Below are 16249 nucleotides of genomic sequence, written 5' to 3' on the forward strand. Positions count from 1 at the left end.
CTTCAAAAACAATTGGAAGCTCTGCCCAAAGCACAGCAGCATTGACGTTAATGACTGGAAGGAGCTTTCTACCTGTTAAACAGAATAGCAACAATTCTGCATTGTCCTTTTTTGTCCCAACATCTTAGTGATGGGGCAAAGTAGCAACAGAGAAAGAGAGAATGCAAATCCCTTACTTTAGATCTCACATCCTGTCCCAAGTGCTCAAAGATATGCAGGTTGAGAACCAGCCTGGTCAGTCAGATGGCAGAAATTCATGACCGAGAAGGCACCATCCTTGAACCGAGGGGCAGCTAGCAACAAGACTTAACTATTCCAATTCTCTCTTGCAGGCCTCCCATCCTCCACACATTCTATCTCACACTACATCTTACTCACCTATCGCCCTGTCTTTGCTGACCTACATTATCACAGTTCCTTAAATTTAATTCTTCAACTTGAAAATTCTTATCTTGTTTTAAATATTAATAATTTCCATCTCAAAAATATCCTCCAGCCCTCAACCCCTTCCTCCAAACACTTCATTCCTTTATTTTATGCATTCACTGTCACCCCTGCTTCATTCTACCACTGGTGGTCACCTGTGTGGTTCCACATTCTATAACTCCCTGTTTCATCATTTCTGTCACCACTATTGATCCTTCTGTAAAACTCACCAATTTAACCAAGCATATAGTTACAAATGCATGTCAAAAATGTGACAGCATGAAGTGCCGCAGGTAAGGAGTGCCCACAGAAATAATATTTTGTATGTGTATCTCACAACCAAGATCAACATCCCTTATGCCACGATGACAACCTCACATCAAGTATGTAGAAAATCCCATAAGCAGTTCAAAAAGCCACTGTAATTCATACCTCATTATCTAGGTATCCCAAGAGGAGTGTAAGGATACTGTTAACTGTGTCAGTTTCCGGAACAGGCTCTTTTGGTTCCTCATCTTTTGATTTCTCAAGTTCACTCTCCAATTCTTCATTTTCTATTTCCTGGGATTTATGAGGACTGGGTTTGAAAGCTTCAATCCCAAATACCTGCAGAATGTCAAATACTGCCCGCAATGCACTGATTTTCACATTGATCGTATCAAGTTGAGCAATCTATAATACAAAAGATACATTTTTTGTTGAGACAATTTGGGCCATACTTTCCTGTCCTGACATGCAGTAAACCCACATCGGGTGTGCAGAAATGGAGACACGTGGGGCCTGATTCTGGAATTTTCACCCCTATTCCGATTGCTAGCAATTTTTAGCATGGGAAACATGGCAGTCTGTGAGCCCACACATCAGCATTCCTGACCTTGCTGGCTCCATTGCTGGGTGGGCCTTTTAGAGACCCCATATTTTTGATGGAGTTGGGCAAGCTTCTGAAGGTGACCTGGTGCACGTCAGCTCAGAGGTGTCACAGACCATGGGAGAACAGTCTAGAGTAAGGAACTGTTCAGGTGATGTTGACAACTTCATAAACTATAATGTGATGCCATTGGATGATAAGTTACATATGTTTTTCATTCATTGGTTGCAGATAGGGCTATATTCTAGTAAGATCATTATTAGAACATAGCCTTATCAGCTTTGGGATAGCAGAGAAGTGTTCAAGTGCATTAGAACACACTGTCAAAACAATAGAGCTCTTCTGCATTGAAACATGGTGATATTTAGATGTGACTGAGATTAGTCATCTGAGATTTAATATTTTCATCAAATGACAGCTTAAACATCTGTTCCACTCCTTTGAAGATTTAATAGACAGCTGAGCTTGCAATTGAATTGCGTTATGGATGCTTGGCTGAGCTCCAAACCCAATTAATAGATTTAGCTTAGCAGGGGATTTTAACTCAACTGTCAAGGGAACTCCAAGTTTGTTTATCTTGAAAGTTGATGCCCCCTTAATAGGGGTATGTTTTTAAAATGATTTGTTTAACTTGTTTATAAACATCGCAAAGACTTTCCCATGGCATGATAGAGCTCAGGAGTTCTGTATGTAGTGGATACAGTTTTGGGGGGGGGGGGGGGGGGGGGGGGGGGGGCGGTGGAATAGAGGGAGGGCGAGCGAGGTGCCGAAACAAGATGGGCAGGTGCAATCGTGATGGCAGGAAATGACAATTCCCAATTCTTACTGCAAAAGGAAAGAATTCAGCCCAATATGTTTAAATTATAATCTGTTCTTTGATCATGACCTGGTCAACGATCATGATACAAGTTTCAATTATCTCCTTCCTGATTGATTAGGCAAGAATTCTTACTTTAGATATAACCATGCAAGTGCAAATTGCACCAGTTTTGAAAACTATTTTTCAGTTTCTGCTCAAATTTATTTACACATCACAAAATAAGTCCCTTTCTTCTCCCTTCACTGCTAACTGACCCAAGGGCCTTCATTTTCAGACACTGCTAAAGACCAGAATGGCACAGCTTGAAAATACTGGCACTAGTTGGCATGCTGGTTTCCTGCATCAACCACTTTAGCAAAGGTGGGATCGGGGCTGAAGGGTAGCACATTCCACACAATGGATAGCCAATTAGGCTCACTAGGAACAATTAAATGAGACAGACTGCAGGAATCATTTTTGAATTGAAATTTAAAAAAAAACTGTTGGTGAAAGAGTATCTGCATGCTGAAGCACCCACTCTGTAACTTGCCATTTTAGCCTGCTCCTCTCAAAGGTTTCAAAGAAACTGACAACTGACCAAATGGCAGCATTGAAAGGAGATGTTAAGTAGTCCCAGCAGAATGGAGCTCAGCATTGCTGTGGCAAAGGGTCCAGCAGAACTGCAGCATACTCTGCCAGGTGCCTCCACCAAGAGTGAGATAAATCTTAAATGACTTTGTAAAATCGCAGACTTGATGGATGTTTTTAAAGCATCAAAGGTCTTATTCACAGCTTTTAAGCAGAAAGTGTTTGATATGTTGAGCGCACAACACGGATTAGATGTTTCGAAGTAGCTCAGAGAATAGCAGCCATTGTTGAGACCTCTGATTGATCCCCAGGTCTGGGAGCCCACTGGTTCCTGTCCATTTAAGGGTTACCAGTCTCTAAGCCAATTAAAAGGGCCTCAAATTCAAAGGAAACCATGCGCGCTACTCCACAAGCAACAGTACCTTCCCACAGTTTTTTTTCCCCCCCCGATAAATCAAAGTGACCCTGCCCTATAGATAACCCTGCTGCCCACACACCTCAAACTTCATCCCATTTTCCTCCAAGATTTGCCTCCACCACAAATGCAGCAGTATCCCAGAATTCGAGTGTTTATACATTCTCCTTTTTGATAAAAGTTCTTTCAAAATTAAAAATGGAAAAACATGCATTAACACAGGACTGAATGAAACAATTCTATTTGTTGATCCATATTGCATTATAAGTACTTCAGAAAATCACAAGCAGAGAATCATGCAAGGTTGATAAGACCAGTCTACTAATTACCTGTAACAACAGTGGCAGGTGCTGAATTGCAAAATCTTTGTTGTGCAACACAGATGAACCCAAACACAAGACTGCCATGTTTCTTACTGCAGGATTAACACTTGCAATACTGGGAAGTATCTAAAATCACAGAAATATATTGTAAGAAAAACAGGACAATTTTACAAAATAACAAGTTACATAATGCAAAGTACCTCCATAGGAAAAGGAACAAGATGGCCATTTAGCCCTTCAAGCCTGCTCCACCACTCAATAATATCATGAATGATCTGGTTGTGATCCGAGCTCCACCTTCCTACCTGCAACCATAACCCTCAACTTCCTTCTGGGGAAGAAGGCCATACTCAAAATCTCTATCTTAAAAGACAGACTTCTCATTCTTTAAACAATGTTCCCAAGTTTTAGTTTCCCCATGCAAGAGGAAACATCCTCCTGATATCCACCCTATCCAGTCCTCCTGGTATCCAATCTATCCCTCAAATCTTTTGTTTCCATAAGATCACCTCTCAATCTTCTAATCCCCAATAGATATAGGCCCAACTTATTCAACTTTTTTCATAAGATGAACCTTCTCTGAACTGCTTCTTTAGCAATTATATAGCAATTATATGTTTTCTTCAAATAAGGGGACCAAATTGTACACAGTATTCCAGATCTGGTCTCTCTAAGACCCTGTACAACTGCAGTAAAACTTCCCAATTTTATATTCCATTGATCTTGCAATAACTGAAAACTTATCTTTTGCTTTCCAAATCATTTGCTATATCTGCATACTAACTTGGGGATTCATGTACCCAAACTCGTAGATCCCTCTGCAGCACCGAGTTCTGTGATCTCTCTCCATTTAAATAGTATACTGCTTTTCTATTCTCCTGCCAAAACGGACTTTTCACATTTACTCACGTTATGCTCCACATACCAAAGTTTTGCCCATTCACCTAAAACTGTCTATATCCCTTAGCAGACTCTGTACCTCACCTCATCCCGAGGACTTAACACTCCTACCTACCTTGGTATCCTTGGTAAATTTAGCTACCATATATTTGTAGCTTCATCCATGTCATTGCTATAAATTGAAAACAGTTGAGGACCCTGATCCTTGTGGCACTCCACTAGTTACAAGCTTGCCAATCATATTTTGACGCATTTATTCCTACTCTTTACTTCCTATAAGCTAACCAATCTTTTATCTGTGGCAATATATTACTCCTCCACCATGTGCTCTTATCTTGTGGAGTGCAAGTATCTATTGATGGAATATATTCCTGAAACACAAAGTCACATTATAACGTCAAGTACTAACACAACTGAGCCCCATGGCCTCAATACAACTCAGAACTTTTAATATGCTTCTTCCTCTCAACCAGAATCTTGCACCTGTCTCCACCAAGGTCTTTTGGTAGTTCTTTGCTTTCTTCCCTAAGCAAGCACAAGAAACAGCTTGTAACTGAATGTAGCTTGAGACACAGTGTAAGCTTGGGAATTTGGTGAGACAGGGAATGGGGAGATAATATTGTTGACCTTTTACAAAACAAAATGGTCTGAGAAAGGGAGCTGGAGACCATCAGCAGGATTTCACAGATGAAGCCCGCATGCATTAATTAGGTAAGCAGGTAAGTAAATGGTTAGCAAGTTTGAAGCACTTTCTCTATTTAAATGGAGACACATTGTAGAACTCTATGTTGCAGGGGGATCGGAATGTTTTGTTATAGGGCCAGCACAGAATCATAGGTCACAGTACAGGAGGCCATTTGACCCCTCATATTTGTGTCAACTCCATGGAATAGCAACTCACCTTGTAGTTGAAACTGGTATTGGGGAGGTACAAGTACAGCATTAAAATTTTCTAGTCAAATCATTTTATATAATCATGGCATATTTCTAAACTTAATGGATTAAATAAAGCAAGTTAAGATGGCAGGACAGGTAATGCTCTAGCATGCGAGAGCTGGTGGACACCCATGTGATCACACCATCCATATTTGCAACAAGTGCCTGCAGCTTGAGGAACTTAAGCTGGGATCTGAGCTTTAGACACTGAAGCATCAGGGTGGAGGATAGTTACTTGCCCACTTCCAGGAGGAAATCCCATCACTTATGCTATGTATTTCAAATTTGGTTTATGATCAGGGACAGAAGGGTGTGATTGGGAGTGAGGCAGGTAGGGGATCCACAAGGCAACACTGACAGAACCTCAGACCTTGCAATTGTCCAACAGCTTTGATATTCTTGCACCTTGTGTAGATGAAAGCAAAGGACTGCAGGAAAGATGAGCAAACTGACTATGGCAACATGCCGCATGAGGCCATTCAAGTGGAGGAATGAAAAGGAATGTAGTTGGAGTCAGGGACAATATAGTTAGTGGGAATAGCTATGATTTAATGCACCAAAAAGCACGAGTTCTGAAGGCAAAGTTACCTGTCTGATGCCAGGGTTAAGAACATACTCTCAGGATGACAAAGAACTTGTAGCAGAAGGGGGAAGGATCCAATTGTCCTTCTCCAGATGGGTACCAACAATTATGTTGGAGCAAAGTACAGGTTCTGCTAAGGAAGTATGAACAGCTAAGAGCAGGTCATTAATATATTTTTGAGCATATCTTGTAGAATTCTTTTAGCAAAAATTGAGATTCTGAATTGTTAAAAAAAATTAGTTAAGCAAACATGGCAAAAATCTTAAAATTGTGACAAATGCTACTGATGGAAGTCACAAGTAAAATGGAACTAAATGCAACCAGGTAGGGGATTCTGGTGGGAATGGTGCTTCTGATGAAAGCTCAAAGAAAGACAGACATATTTCTGACAATGGGAGTCTTTGAAGTCTAGGTAGTACAGTACTGGTAACTGGGTTTTCTTGTTTAAACTTTCAAATTTAGAAATAAATTCCAAACTGGCGCACCAAAATCTGTTGGCATCAATATAAAAAATAAATGGGAACATGGATGCAAGCTTTGTATTTGTTATTCGCTCTAACCTAATGCTTCCTATTACATAATTGAAATCTAGATTACAGTAAAGAAACCAAGTAGTAATGTGAAAGACATACCAAAGCTTCTGTTATTCCATTCAGAGTTGAGCCAATTCCCTTTGTAATGGCCATCTGTTTGAGAAGCTCATAGCATATGATCAAGCATTTTAACATAGTTTCAGGGTCATCCTTTTGTATTAAAAAAGGGAAAAAACACAAATGAAAATGCATTATTCAATGAAAAGTCAAAAGATGAGCCAATTATTCGAATCTGACGGAAAACAGCCAGCATACTGCAAATATTAACAAACCTGTACCTTCAGTGCAGTTCGGGGAGAGAGTGGCATTGTGGTAATGTCACTGGGTTAGAAATCCACAGGCACATGCTAATATGCTATGGACAAGTTGAAATCCCACCACAGTAGCTGGTGGCGGATTTAAAATTCAATTAATTAATAATTGAAATTGAAAGACTTGGTGACCCATGAAACTATAATCAATTGTAAAAATACATTTGGTTAATTAATATCCTTTAGGAGGAGGAAATCTGCTGTCCTTATCTGGTATGGCCTACATGTGACCACTGACCCACAGCAATGTGATTGACTCTCATCTGCCCTCTAAAATCTCCTAGCAAGCACCCAATTGTACCAAACGCTATAAAAAAGTCATACCAGATGAACTGCAGCAGTTCAAGGTGGCAGCACACCACCAGTATCTTCAAGGGCAAGAGTTAGAACATAGAACATTACAGCGCAGAACAGGCCCTTCGGCCCACGATGTTGCGCCGACCAGTTAAAAAGTAATGACCCTCTAACCTAAACCAAACCCTTTCCATCCATAAACCTATCCACGGATCTCTTAAACGCCCCCAGACTAGGCGCATTTACAACTACAGCAGGCAGGGCATTCCAATCCCTCACCACCCTCTGGGTAAAGAACCTGCCCCTGACATCCGTCCTATAACTACCACCCCTTAATTTAAAGCTATGCCCCCTCGTGCTAGCTTTCTCCATCCGAGGAAAAAGGCTATCACTGTCCACCCTATCTAAACCTCTAATCATCTTAGATGTTTCAATAAGGTCCCCTCGTAGCTGCCTTCTTTCTAACGAAAACAACCTCAAATCCCTCAGTCTCTCCTCATAGGACCTCCCCTCCATACCAGGCAACATCCTCGTAAACCTCCTCTGCACCCTCTCCAAAGCCTCCACATCCTTCCTATAATGTGGGGACCAGAACTGCACACAATACTCCAAGTGCGGCCGCACCAGAGTCTTGTACAGTTGCAACATGACGCTGCGACTCCTAAATTCAATCCCCCTACCAATAAACGCTAAGACACTGTATGCCTTCCTAACAACCCTATCTACTTGATTCCCAACTTTCAGGGATCTATGTACACATACACCTAGATCCCTCTGTTCATCCACACTATTCAGAGTCCTACCATTAGCCCTATACTCTGCACATCTGTTATTTCTGCCAAAGTGAATTACCTCACACTTTTCCACATTAAACTCCATCCGCCACCTCTCGGCCCAGCTCTGCAACTTGTCCAAGTCCCTCTGTAAACTAAGACACCCTTCCTCACTATCTACCACACCTCCGACTTTGGTGTCATCGGCAAATTTACTAATCCACCCAACTATACCCTCATCCAGATCATTTATAAAAATTACAAACAGCAGTGGCCCCAAAACAAATCCCTGAGGCACACCACTCGTAACTGAACTCCATGTTGAATACTTACCATCAACCACCACCCTCTGTCTCCTATCCGCCAGCCAATTCCTGATCCAATTACCTAAATCACCCTCAATCCCATACATCTGCATTTTCTGCAGAAGCCTTCCATGGTGAACCTTATCAAACGCTTTACTAAAGTCCATATATACCACGTCAATTCCATTCCCCCCATCCATCTCTTTGGTCACTTTCTCAAAAAACTCAATAAGGTTAGTAAGGCACGACCTACCCTCCACAAAACCATGCTGACTATCTCCAATCAATTCATTACTCTCCAAATAACTATAAATCCTATCCCTAATAATTTTTTCTAAAACCTTACCCACAACAGAAGTAAGACTCACCGGTCTATAATTCCCGGGGAAGTCTCTGTTCCCCTTCTTAAACAATGGGACAACATTCGCTATCCTCCATTCTTCTGGCACTATACCTGTGACCAACGACAACCTGAAGATCAGAGCCAGAGGCTCTGCAATCGCCTCTCTTGCCTCCCAGAGAATCCTAGGGTAAATCCCATCCGGCCCAGGGGACTTACCTATTTTCAAACCCTCAAGAATATCTAGCACATCCTCCTTATCAACTGCAATACTGTCCAGTTTACAACCCTGTAACCCAGTGTTCTCCACAGCTACATTTATGTCCCCCTGCGTGAACACCGAAGAGAAATATTGGTTCAGTGCCTCTCCAATCTCTTCCGGCTCCACACACAAATTCCCACTGCTGTCTCTAACTGGCCCCAATCATGCCCTAACCAACCTTCTGTTCTTAACATATCTATAGAACGCCTTAGGATTCTCCTTAATCCTATCAGCCAAAGTCTTCTCATGTCCTCTTTTAGCCCTTCTTAACTCACTCTTTAACTCCCTCCTAGCCAATCTAAAGCTTTCTAGTGCACTACCTGAGCCCTCAAGTCTCATCCGGACATAAGCCTCCTTCTTCTTTTTAACCAGCGATCCAACTTTCTCAGTGCACCACGGTTCCCTAGCTCAACCAATTCCTCCTTGCCTGACAGGGACATACATATCAAGGACTCGCAGTAGCTGCTCCTTGAAAAAACTCCACATTTCGGATGTTCCGAGACCCTGTAGTCTCCTAGTCCAACCTATGCTTCCTAATTCTCTCCTAATAGCCTCATAATTACCCTTCCCCCAGCTAAAACTACTGACCCGAAGTTCATGCCTATCCCTTTCCATCACTAAGGTGAACGTAACCGAATTGTGGTCACTATCACCAAAATGCACACCAACTTCCAAGTCTAGCACCTGGTCTGGCTCATTTCCCAGCACCAAACTGCTGGTCAAACAGAGTTGGTCAACAAATGCTGCGCTTATCAGCAACACCCATATCCATGAAAGAATAAAAAAAAGTCAAATACTTAGCTTAGTTTAACTCGTTGAACACTACTTTTAATAAGCCATTCATTATTCGGAATTTTTTTTTGGTCCTTTCACAAAAACGTTTTTCAATGACCATAAACAGCTTTTACAGCAGATCACCAGGTTTTCATCTATGAAATTAGACATTGAAACTATCCCAGTAATGGGATCTAAATAGCTCTGCCATCCACAAAAGTGGAAGATACTTTGGTTTACTACCACAAAACAAAAACTGGTAACTGGGTTTTCTTGTTTAAACTTTCAAATTTAAAAATAAATTCCAAACTGGCATACCAAAATCTGTTGGGATCAAATAATATAGAAAATGTTAGTTAGTAGTTCCTTTTATAATGGCTATTGAAAAGAACTGCTGCAGAAACAGGAAAAGGATATGTTAACAGTAGGATATAAGAGTTTTTCTTTGTGAACAGCTAGCCCTACACCAGACTTTGAAATGCCGAACAAAGCACCTGAGATACAAAAGTGCTGGCTGGCATTCTAAGTCCTGACATTATCACAACCTTGATGAGCATTTTCCCCCCCGCCTCCCCCTCAATCAGTGAATTGTAGATAGTGGGAATATGTGGAGTGGGCAAGCACAATAAAAACCGTCTTGTAATTAGACAGTAACTCATGCTAAAATGTCAATAACTTTAACATATACTGGTATTTCACCTACTTAATCTTCACAATTACTATGGTTGATTAAAATTTTCATTACCTTTAAGAAAAATTACCTTTTCAGTATAAACTTCTTTGAATTCTGGTTCTTCAGCTGCCTTTATCATCTCAATTTTGCAATTTTCTAGTTCTTCAATTTTCTGCTTCAGCTCTGAAGCTTGAATGAAGTCCTGCTGAGCTATACTCTCCTCCAGTGCTTGCTTTGCTTCTATCAACTGAACTTTGATATTGGCAAGCTGCAAAACAGAAAAGAAAAATGATTGTAACTATTGTAATGATAGCTATCAAATTATTTTTCTTGACAAAAATATTTTAACCACCCTATTTTACATGCATCACTTTAGTTCTCAATTCCAATTTGTTGACATTGCAACGGCATATAAAGGAGACAGTTATTATATTGATTTTGAGTTTGTAATATGAAAAATGGGTAAAGTTAAAATATTATATTATAAACATCAAGATAAATACATTCATTAGCATATTTGGTTGTAAAGAATTTAATCAAGATAATGAATCATAAAAGTGAAAGCCACATATGCAGGATGCACTACAACAACTCTCCAAGCATTTTCCACCCCTACCACCCAGGAGGACATGATTTTACCGGCTCGCCATGCCAGTTGATAGTGTAGTGAGCCAGGAAGATTGCATGGGAGGCTAAAAATCTGATTCATGCCTCGTATTCTTTCAACCCTGTTTTACTGGTGAGAGCGGCCTCATGCCCAAAAAGAATTCAAAGCCCCGTTAAATAAATCTAAGACACCACTTGGAGTACTGTGAGCAAATCTGAGCACCATGCTTTAGGAAGGACATATTGGCCTTGGAGGGAGTGTAGCATCACAGGCTTACAAGAATGATGTCTAGACTGCAGGGGTTTAATTACGAGAGAGATTATACAAATTAGACCTATTTTCTCTAGAAAATAGAACATTAAGGGGTGATCTGACCAAATTCTTCAAGATAATGGCTAACATAACGCCACTGTTTAAAAAAGGAGGTAGACAAAAGGTGGGTAACTACAGGCCGGTTAGCTTAACATCCATAGTTGGGAAAATGCTGGAATCCATCATTAAGGAAGAAATAGCAGAACTCCGAGAAAAGAATGGTTCAATCAAGCAGACGCAGCATGGATTCGTGGAGGGAAAGTCATGTTTGACGAATTTACTGGATTTTTATGAAGATGTAACAAGTGCGGTTGACAGAGGGGAACCGGTGGATGTGGTGTTTTTAAGATTTCCAGAAGGCATTCGATAAGGTGCCTCACAAAAGGTTGCTGCATAAGATTAAGGTACACGGAGTTGGGATAAAGTGTTAGCGTGGATTGAGGATTGGCTAGCTAACAGAAAGCAGAGAGTTAGAATGAATGGGTGCTTTTCTGGTTGGCAGTTGGTGACTAGTGGCGTGCTGCAGGGATTGGTGCTGGGGCCTCAACTGTTTACCATATACAGAGATGATCTGGGGGAGGGGACAGAGTGTCGGGTAACAAAGTTTGCAGATGACACAAAGATGAGTGGGAAAGTAAATTGCATGGAGGACTGGAAAGTCTGCAGAGAGATTTGGATAGGCTAAGTGAGTGGGCAAGGATCTGGCAGATGAAGTATAATGTTGGCAAGTGTGAGGTTATCCACTTTGGAAGGAATAATAGTAAAATGGACTATTATTTAAATGGTGAAAAATTACAACATGCTACTGTGCAGAGGGACTTGGTGGTCCTTGTGCATGAATCACAAAAACTCAGTTTGCAGGTGCAGCAGGTGACCAAGAGGGCAAATGGAATGTTGGCCTTCATCGCAAGAGGGATGGAGTAGAAAAGCAGGGAGGTCTTGCTGCAATTGTACAAGGTACTGGTGAGGCTGCAACTAGAGTACGGTGTGCAATTTTGGTCCCCTTATTTGCAAAAGGATATATTGGCTTTGGAAGGAGTGCAGAGGAAGTTCACCAGGTTGATTCCAGAAATGAGAGGATTAGCTTATGAGGAGAGATTGAGTAGATTGGGCCTGTACTCGGAGTTTAGAAGGCTGAGGGGAGATCTTATAAAGACATACAAGATAACAAAATGGGCTAGACAGGGTAGAAGCAGAGAGATTATTTCCACTTAGAATGGAAACAAGAATTAGAGGGCACAGCCTCAAAATAAGGGGGAGTCAATTTAGAACAGAGTTGAGGTGGAACAACTTCTCCCAGAGGGTAGTGAATCTTTGGAATTCTCTGCCCATTGCAGCAGTGGAGACTTCCTCATTAAATATGTTTAAGTCACGGGTAGATAGATTTTTGATCAATAAGAGAATTAAGGGTTATGGGGAGCAGGTGGGTAAGTGGAACTGAACCACTATCAGATCAGCCATGATTCTTATTGAATGGCAGGGTAGGCTCAAAGGGCTAGATGGCCTACTCCTGCTCCTATTTCTTATGTTCTTATACTAACAGGAAAAACAGAGTACATAAAGATAAGCTATTTCCACTGATTGAAGATTCTATTACTTGGGTGCATAATCTAAAAATTAGGGCCAGACCATTCAGGAGTGATGTTAGAAAGTACTTACACACACAAAGGTTTGGAACCCTCTTCCACAAACGGCAGTTGATGCTAGATCAGCTGCCATCTTTAAATCCGAGCTAATTCTTTGTTAAGTGAAGGTATTAATGGATATAGGCCAAAGGCAGGTACATAAAGTTAGGCCACAGATGAATCACGATCTAATTAAATGGTGGAACAAGCTTGCCTACTCCTGTTCCTATGTTCATTGACCTGAATAGTTATTGCCATACCTGAGCATTTCCAGCATTTCATTTTATTTTATATATAACCGAAAGTTGTTTGCTGAAGAACGTCTTTCAAAACTCTGCAGTTACTTTGATAATTATGCCTCCGAATAGCAATTATTATTGTTCCGTTTTTAAAAATGAGTGATCTTCTAGACTGCCTTGTAAGGGCATTCAGTCTATTCTATCTTATGATTGCAACATCAATTGGATGGGAGCACAGCTTGATATTTTGAGTCTATCGTTTTCTTTTGCCAAGTTACAATGCAAGATTTACTGAACTCAATATCACAAGTTTTCATTTTGGGATTTGAACTCTTGACTATGTTGCACGCATAACCTTTAGGCTATGGTGCCAAATCTGTACTTCTTTGCTCTTAAGCCACTGTGTTAATTCAAGCCAAATTCCTTCAGACTTAGGTTTCAGTTTGCCCTTTGTATCTTAACACCATTAGCCTGGCTCTTCATTATGATTTCCAAATGGTTATGGACCTAATCATAACATGAGAACTGTTCTCAACCTGTCTCTGGCTCAATATTGGTTTCCCTTATGCCTAGTTGATAAGGGATGTTTCATTACAATTAGAGGGCACCATAAAAATTCTCTCAAAAGCAATTAAAACAAACTAATCTTCCAAAATCTATAACTAACAAATCAATCAGTTCTTCAGTTTTCAAATCTTGTACATTATTTAATTTGTAAATCAGTGGTGTCTATTGTATAAAAAACTATAAAGGTTCTTTTTCTGGTTTTTAAATAATAATTCATATTACCAAACAATGCATAGCCATAATCCTCAAAATGTATACCTCAACTTGTCTCTTCCTTTGTTCATCAGCATTTTTTGGTATTTCAACTTGAGCAACTGGTTCTCGGACATCTGATATTATCTCTGCAACCTGTGGTATTAAATAAAACAACAATTAAAACACAACCATATAGTCATACAACACAGTCAGGTTTAATTCCGAATGTATCCAGCCACAAATATTTATTCTCACCAAACACCACTGCATGATGGCAGCAGTGTGTACAATCAACAAGATACACTGCAGGAACTCAGTCAAGGCTCCAAATCCACAACAGCTACCGTCTAGAAGGACAACGGCAGCAGGCCAATATATTCCTGTTGATGGTTCCGCCAGTTCCAGCCTGCCATAGTTGGATGGAATTTTCTAAGGTTTTGCAATGTTATGCATGGTGCAGAATTCTGAACTGAGCCACTCATTCTTCAAGAGATGAAGGCAGTGAACCCAGCTTATCGTCTAATAGTGGACTTTCAAAATTGTACCCCCAGGAACCATGTATTAGAAGGTTGACAATATTGAGTTGTGAACTGCAGTGTGTCTCTAGGCTGACTTATAGAAGGCCATTTCTATCAAGATTGCTTTGTATTGCACTTCCCAGGATGTGGGACTTTGTAAATAAGTGGCAAGCATGGAGAAATCAGGAGTAGGCAGAGTGGGATGTAATTTTGTCAGTCATGCCACAATTCACCTGTAAATAGCCCAGTCCCAGGCTGCCCTTATCAAATTGCAGGTTAGGGCAGAGCCAGAGTGTGCCTTTGTGGCCACATTTCTTCCAGTACTCATCAATCCAGTTTTATGATATTCTAGTGGGTTACTACTATGCCACAGTGGGAAGAGTGCAAACAGACTCATTGGCATCTTCGGTGTTACACGCACTTTCTTACTGACAATCAAGTCTTCAGGTGTTTTGAAATTGGCCAATTCTGCTGGATGTTCTCAACTCACAAAAGGTGCAAAAATGAAGCAAAAGGAGTTGCCCAGGTTGAAAATATGTAGCTATAGTGCTTGTTTTTAAACTAAAGAAAAAAAAAATGATAAAATTCACCATGTTAAATAAGGCATTCATTTTTGTCACAACTAAAAAAATCATAGCAAAACTGCACTCTTACCAGACGAATCCTTCGGTCATCATTCTTCTGGATGCGTAGCAATTGTTCCATCAATAATGCAATAAGGGAACTTGGTGTGTTGGACAAAATCAGAATTTCTTGCAATGTGGAGACCAGGCACTTCCTAGTAAATTAAGCTACATAATTAGAATTTCAAAGAGTAAGCATTAAAATGGAGACTGCCTCCTCAGTCAGGTCTCCTTTTCTCTTTCGTTACCTGTTATTTCATTGACGGAAAGAATTCCCATGCAGTTCTACAGGCCAGGACTTCAGAATGCATGTTTGATAAAGTGCCACATAATGGACATGTCAGCAAAATTGAAGCCCATGGGGTTAAAAAGGGTAGTGGCTATGAAGGGTTATACTGAATAGTTGTTTCTCCAAGGGAAGGAAGTTATTATGGTGCAGCCCACTGGCAGTATTTGAGCCACTGCTCTTTTTGATATGTGGATATACATGGCATAATTTCAAGCTTGCCAATACTAAATTCTGAAATGTAGATTTGTGAAATATGCATACAAATGGCAGGATAATTTGAACTGAAAAACGTGAAGCAATACATTTTGGTCTTAAGAATTAAAGGCAGTAAAATTTTATCAGTTAGCTTGTAAAGTGGGTGCTGGAACAGAGACATTGGGGTTAACATTCACTAATCTTTGAAGATCACAGGACAAGTTACAAAGGCTGCAAACAGGCATGGAGACAGCAGAAGTAGACAGCATCCTTGGCTTCATGAATAGAGGAAGAGAACAAAAGCAAGGAAATTATGCTAAATCTTTAAAACACCGTATATATCAGAATTGGTGTATTGTGACCAATTCTGGGCACCATACTTCAGGAAGTACGTCAAGGCTTTGGAAAGGGTACAGAGATGATTTAATAGAAAGGTATCATGGATGAGAAATTTCAGGTACGTGAAGAGGCAAGAGAAACTGGTATTGTTTCAAAAGAGTAAAGAAAGAGTTGGCAACATAGAGAACAGATACATTTGAATATTACTGAAAATGAAGCTTTTCAACTTGCACTTATCAGAACAGATACAAGAATGCCAAATTTCAAAGAGAACAACAATTTATACTGCATGAGAGAAAGGTGCTGGCTGGATGCCATACATACCGATTAGTTTGGATAATGCCATGGCAAATACATCACAGAATTACTGTTCTTTATGCTTCTGTTTAATTGAAATAGCTGTAAAGTCTGGATATATTCCTTTTGCCTACAGGGGACACATCCCTGTGTTTGACTATAACAGAGCCTCTGGAAAGCGTAAGTGAGCTGTATAGATGGCGAGCTTCGCTGATATTCTTCAATTGATTGTTTAGTGTAATTCTTAGCATACAGGATTGCTCAGCAAGTGCTACTGAAC

The 16249-nt window shown here is 40.4% G+C and overlaps 1 protein-coding gene across 1 annotated transcript in view; it reads right to left on the reverse strand.

Moving 5' to 3' along the window:
• ncapg (non-SMC condensin I complex, subunit G) overlaps window positions 1-16249 on the reverse strand; it is a 60820-nt gene that overhangs the window by 26900 nt on the left and 17671 nt on the right. Inside the window, exons 10-15 of the mRNA XM_080189706.1 lie at window positions 14881-15004; window positions 13772-13861; window positions 10252-10431; window positions 6471-6581; window positions 3426-3545; window positions 859-1098 (exon numbers count right to left, since the gene is read on the reverse strand). Of these exons, the coding sequence (XP_080045832.1) occupies window positions 859-1098; window positions 3426-3545; window positions 6471-6581; window positions 10252-10431; window positions 13772-13861; window positions 14881-15004 (865 nt within the window). The remainder of the gene's footprint in view (window positions 1-858; window positions 1099-3425; window positions 3546-6470; window positions 6582-10251; window positions 10432-13771; window positions 13862-14880; window positions 15005-16249) is intronic.

The sequence above is a fragment of the Carcharhinus amblyrhynchos genome, chromosome 1 (assembly GCF_965287045.1).
Source record: "Carcharhinus amblyrhynchos chromosome 1, sCarAmb.v2.hapA, whole genome shotgun sequence".
Taxonomy (NCBI): domain Eukaryota; kingdom Metazoa; phylum Chordata; class Chondrichthyes; order Carcharhiniformes; family Carcharhinidae; genus Carcharhinus; species Carcharhinus amblyrhynchos.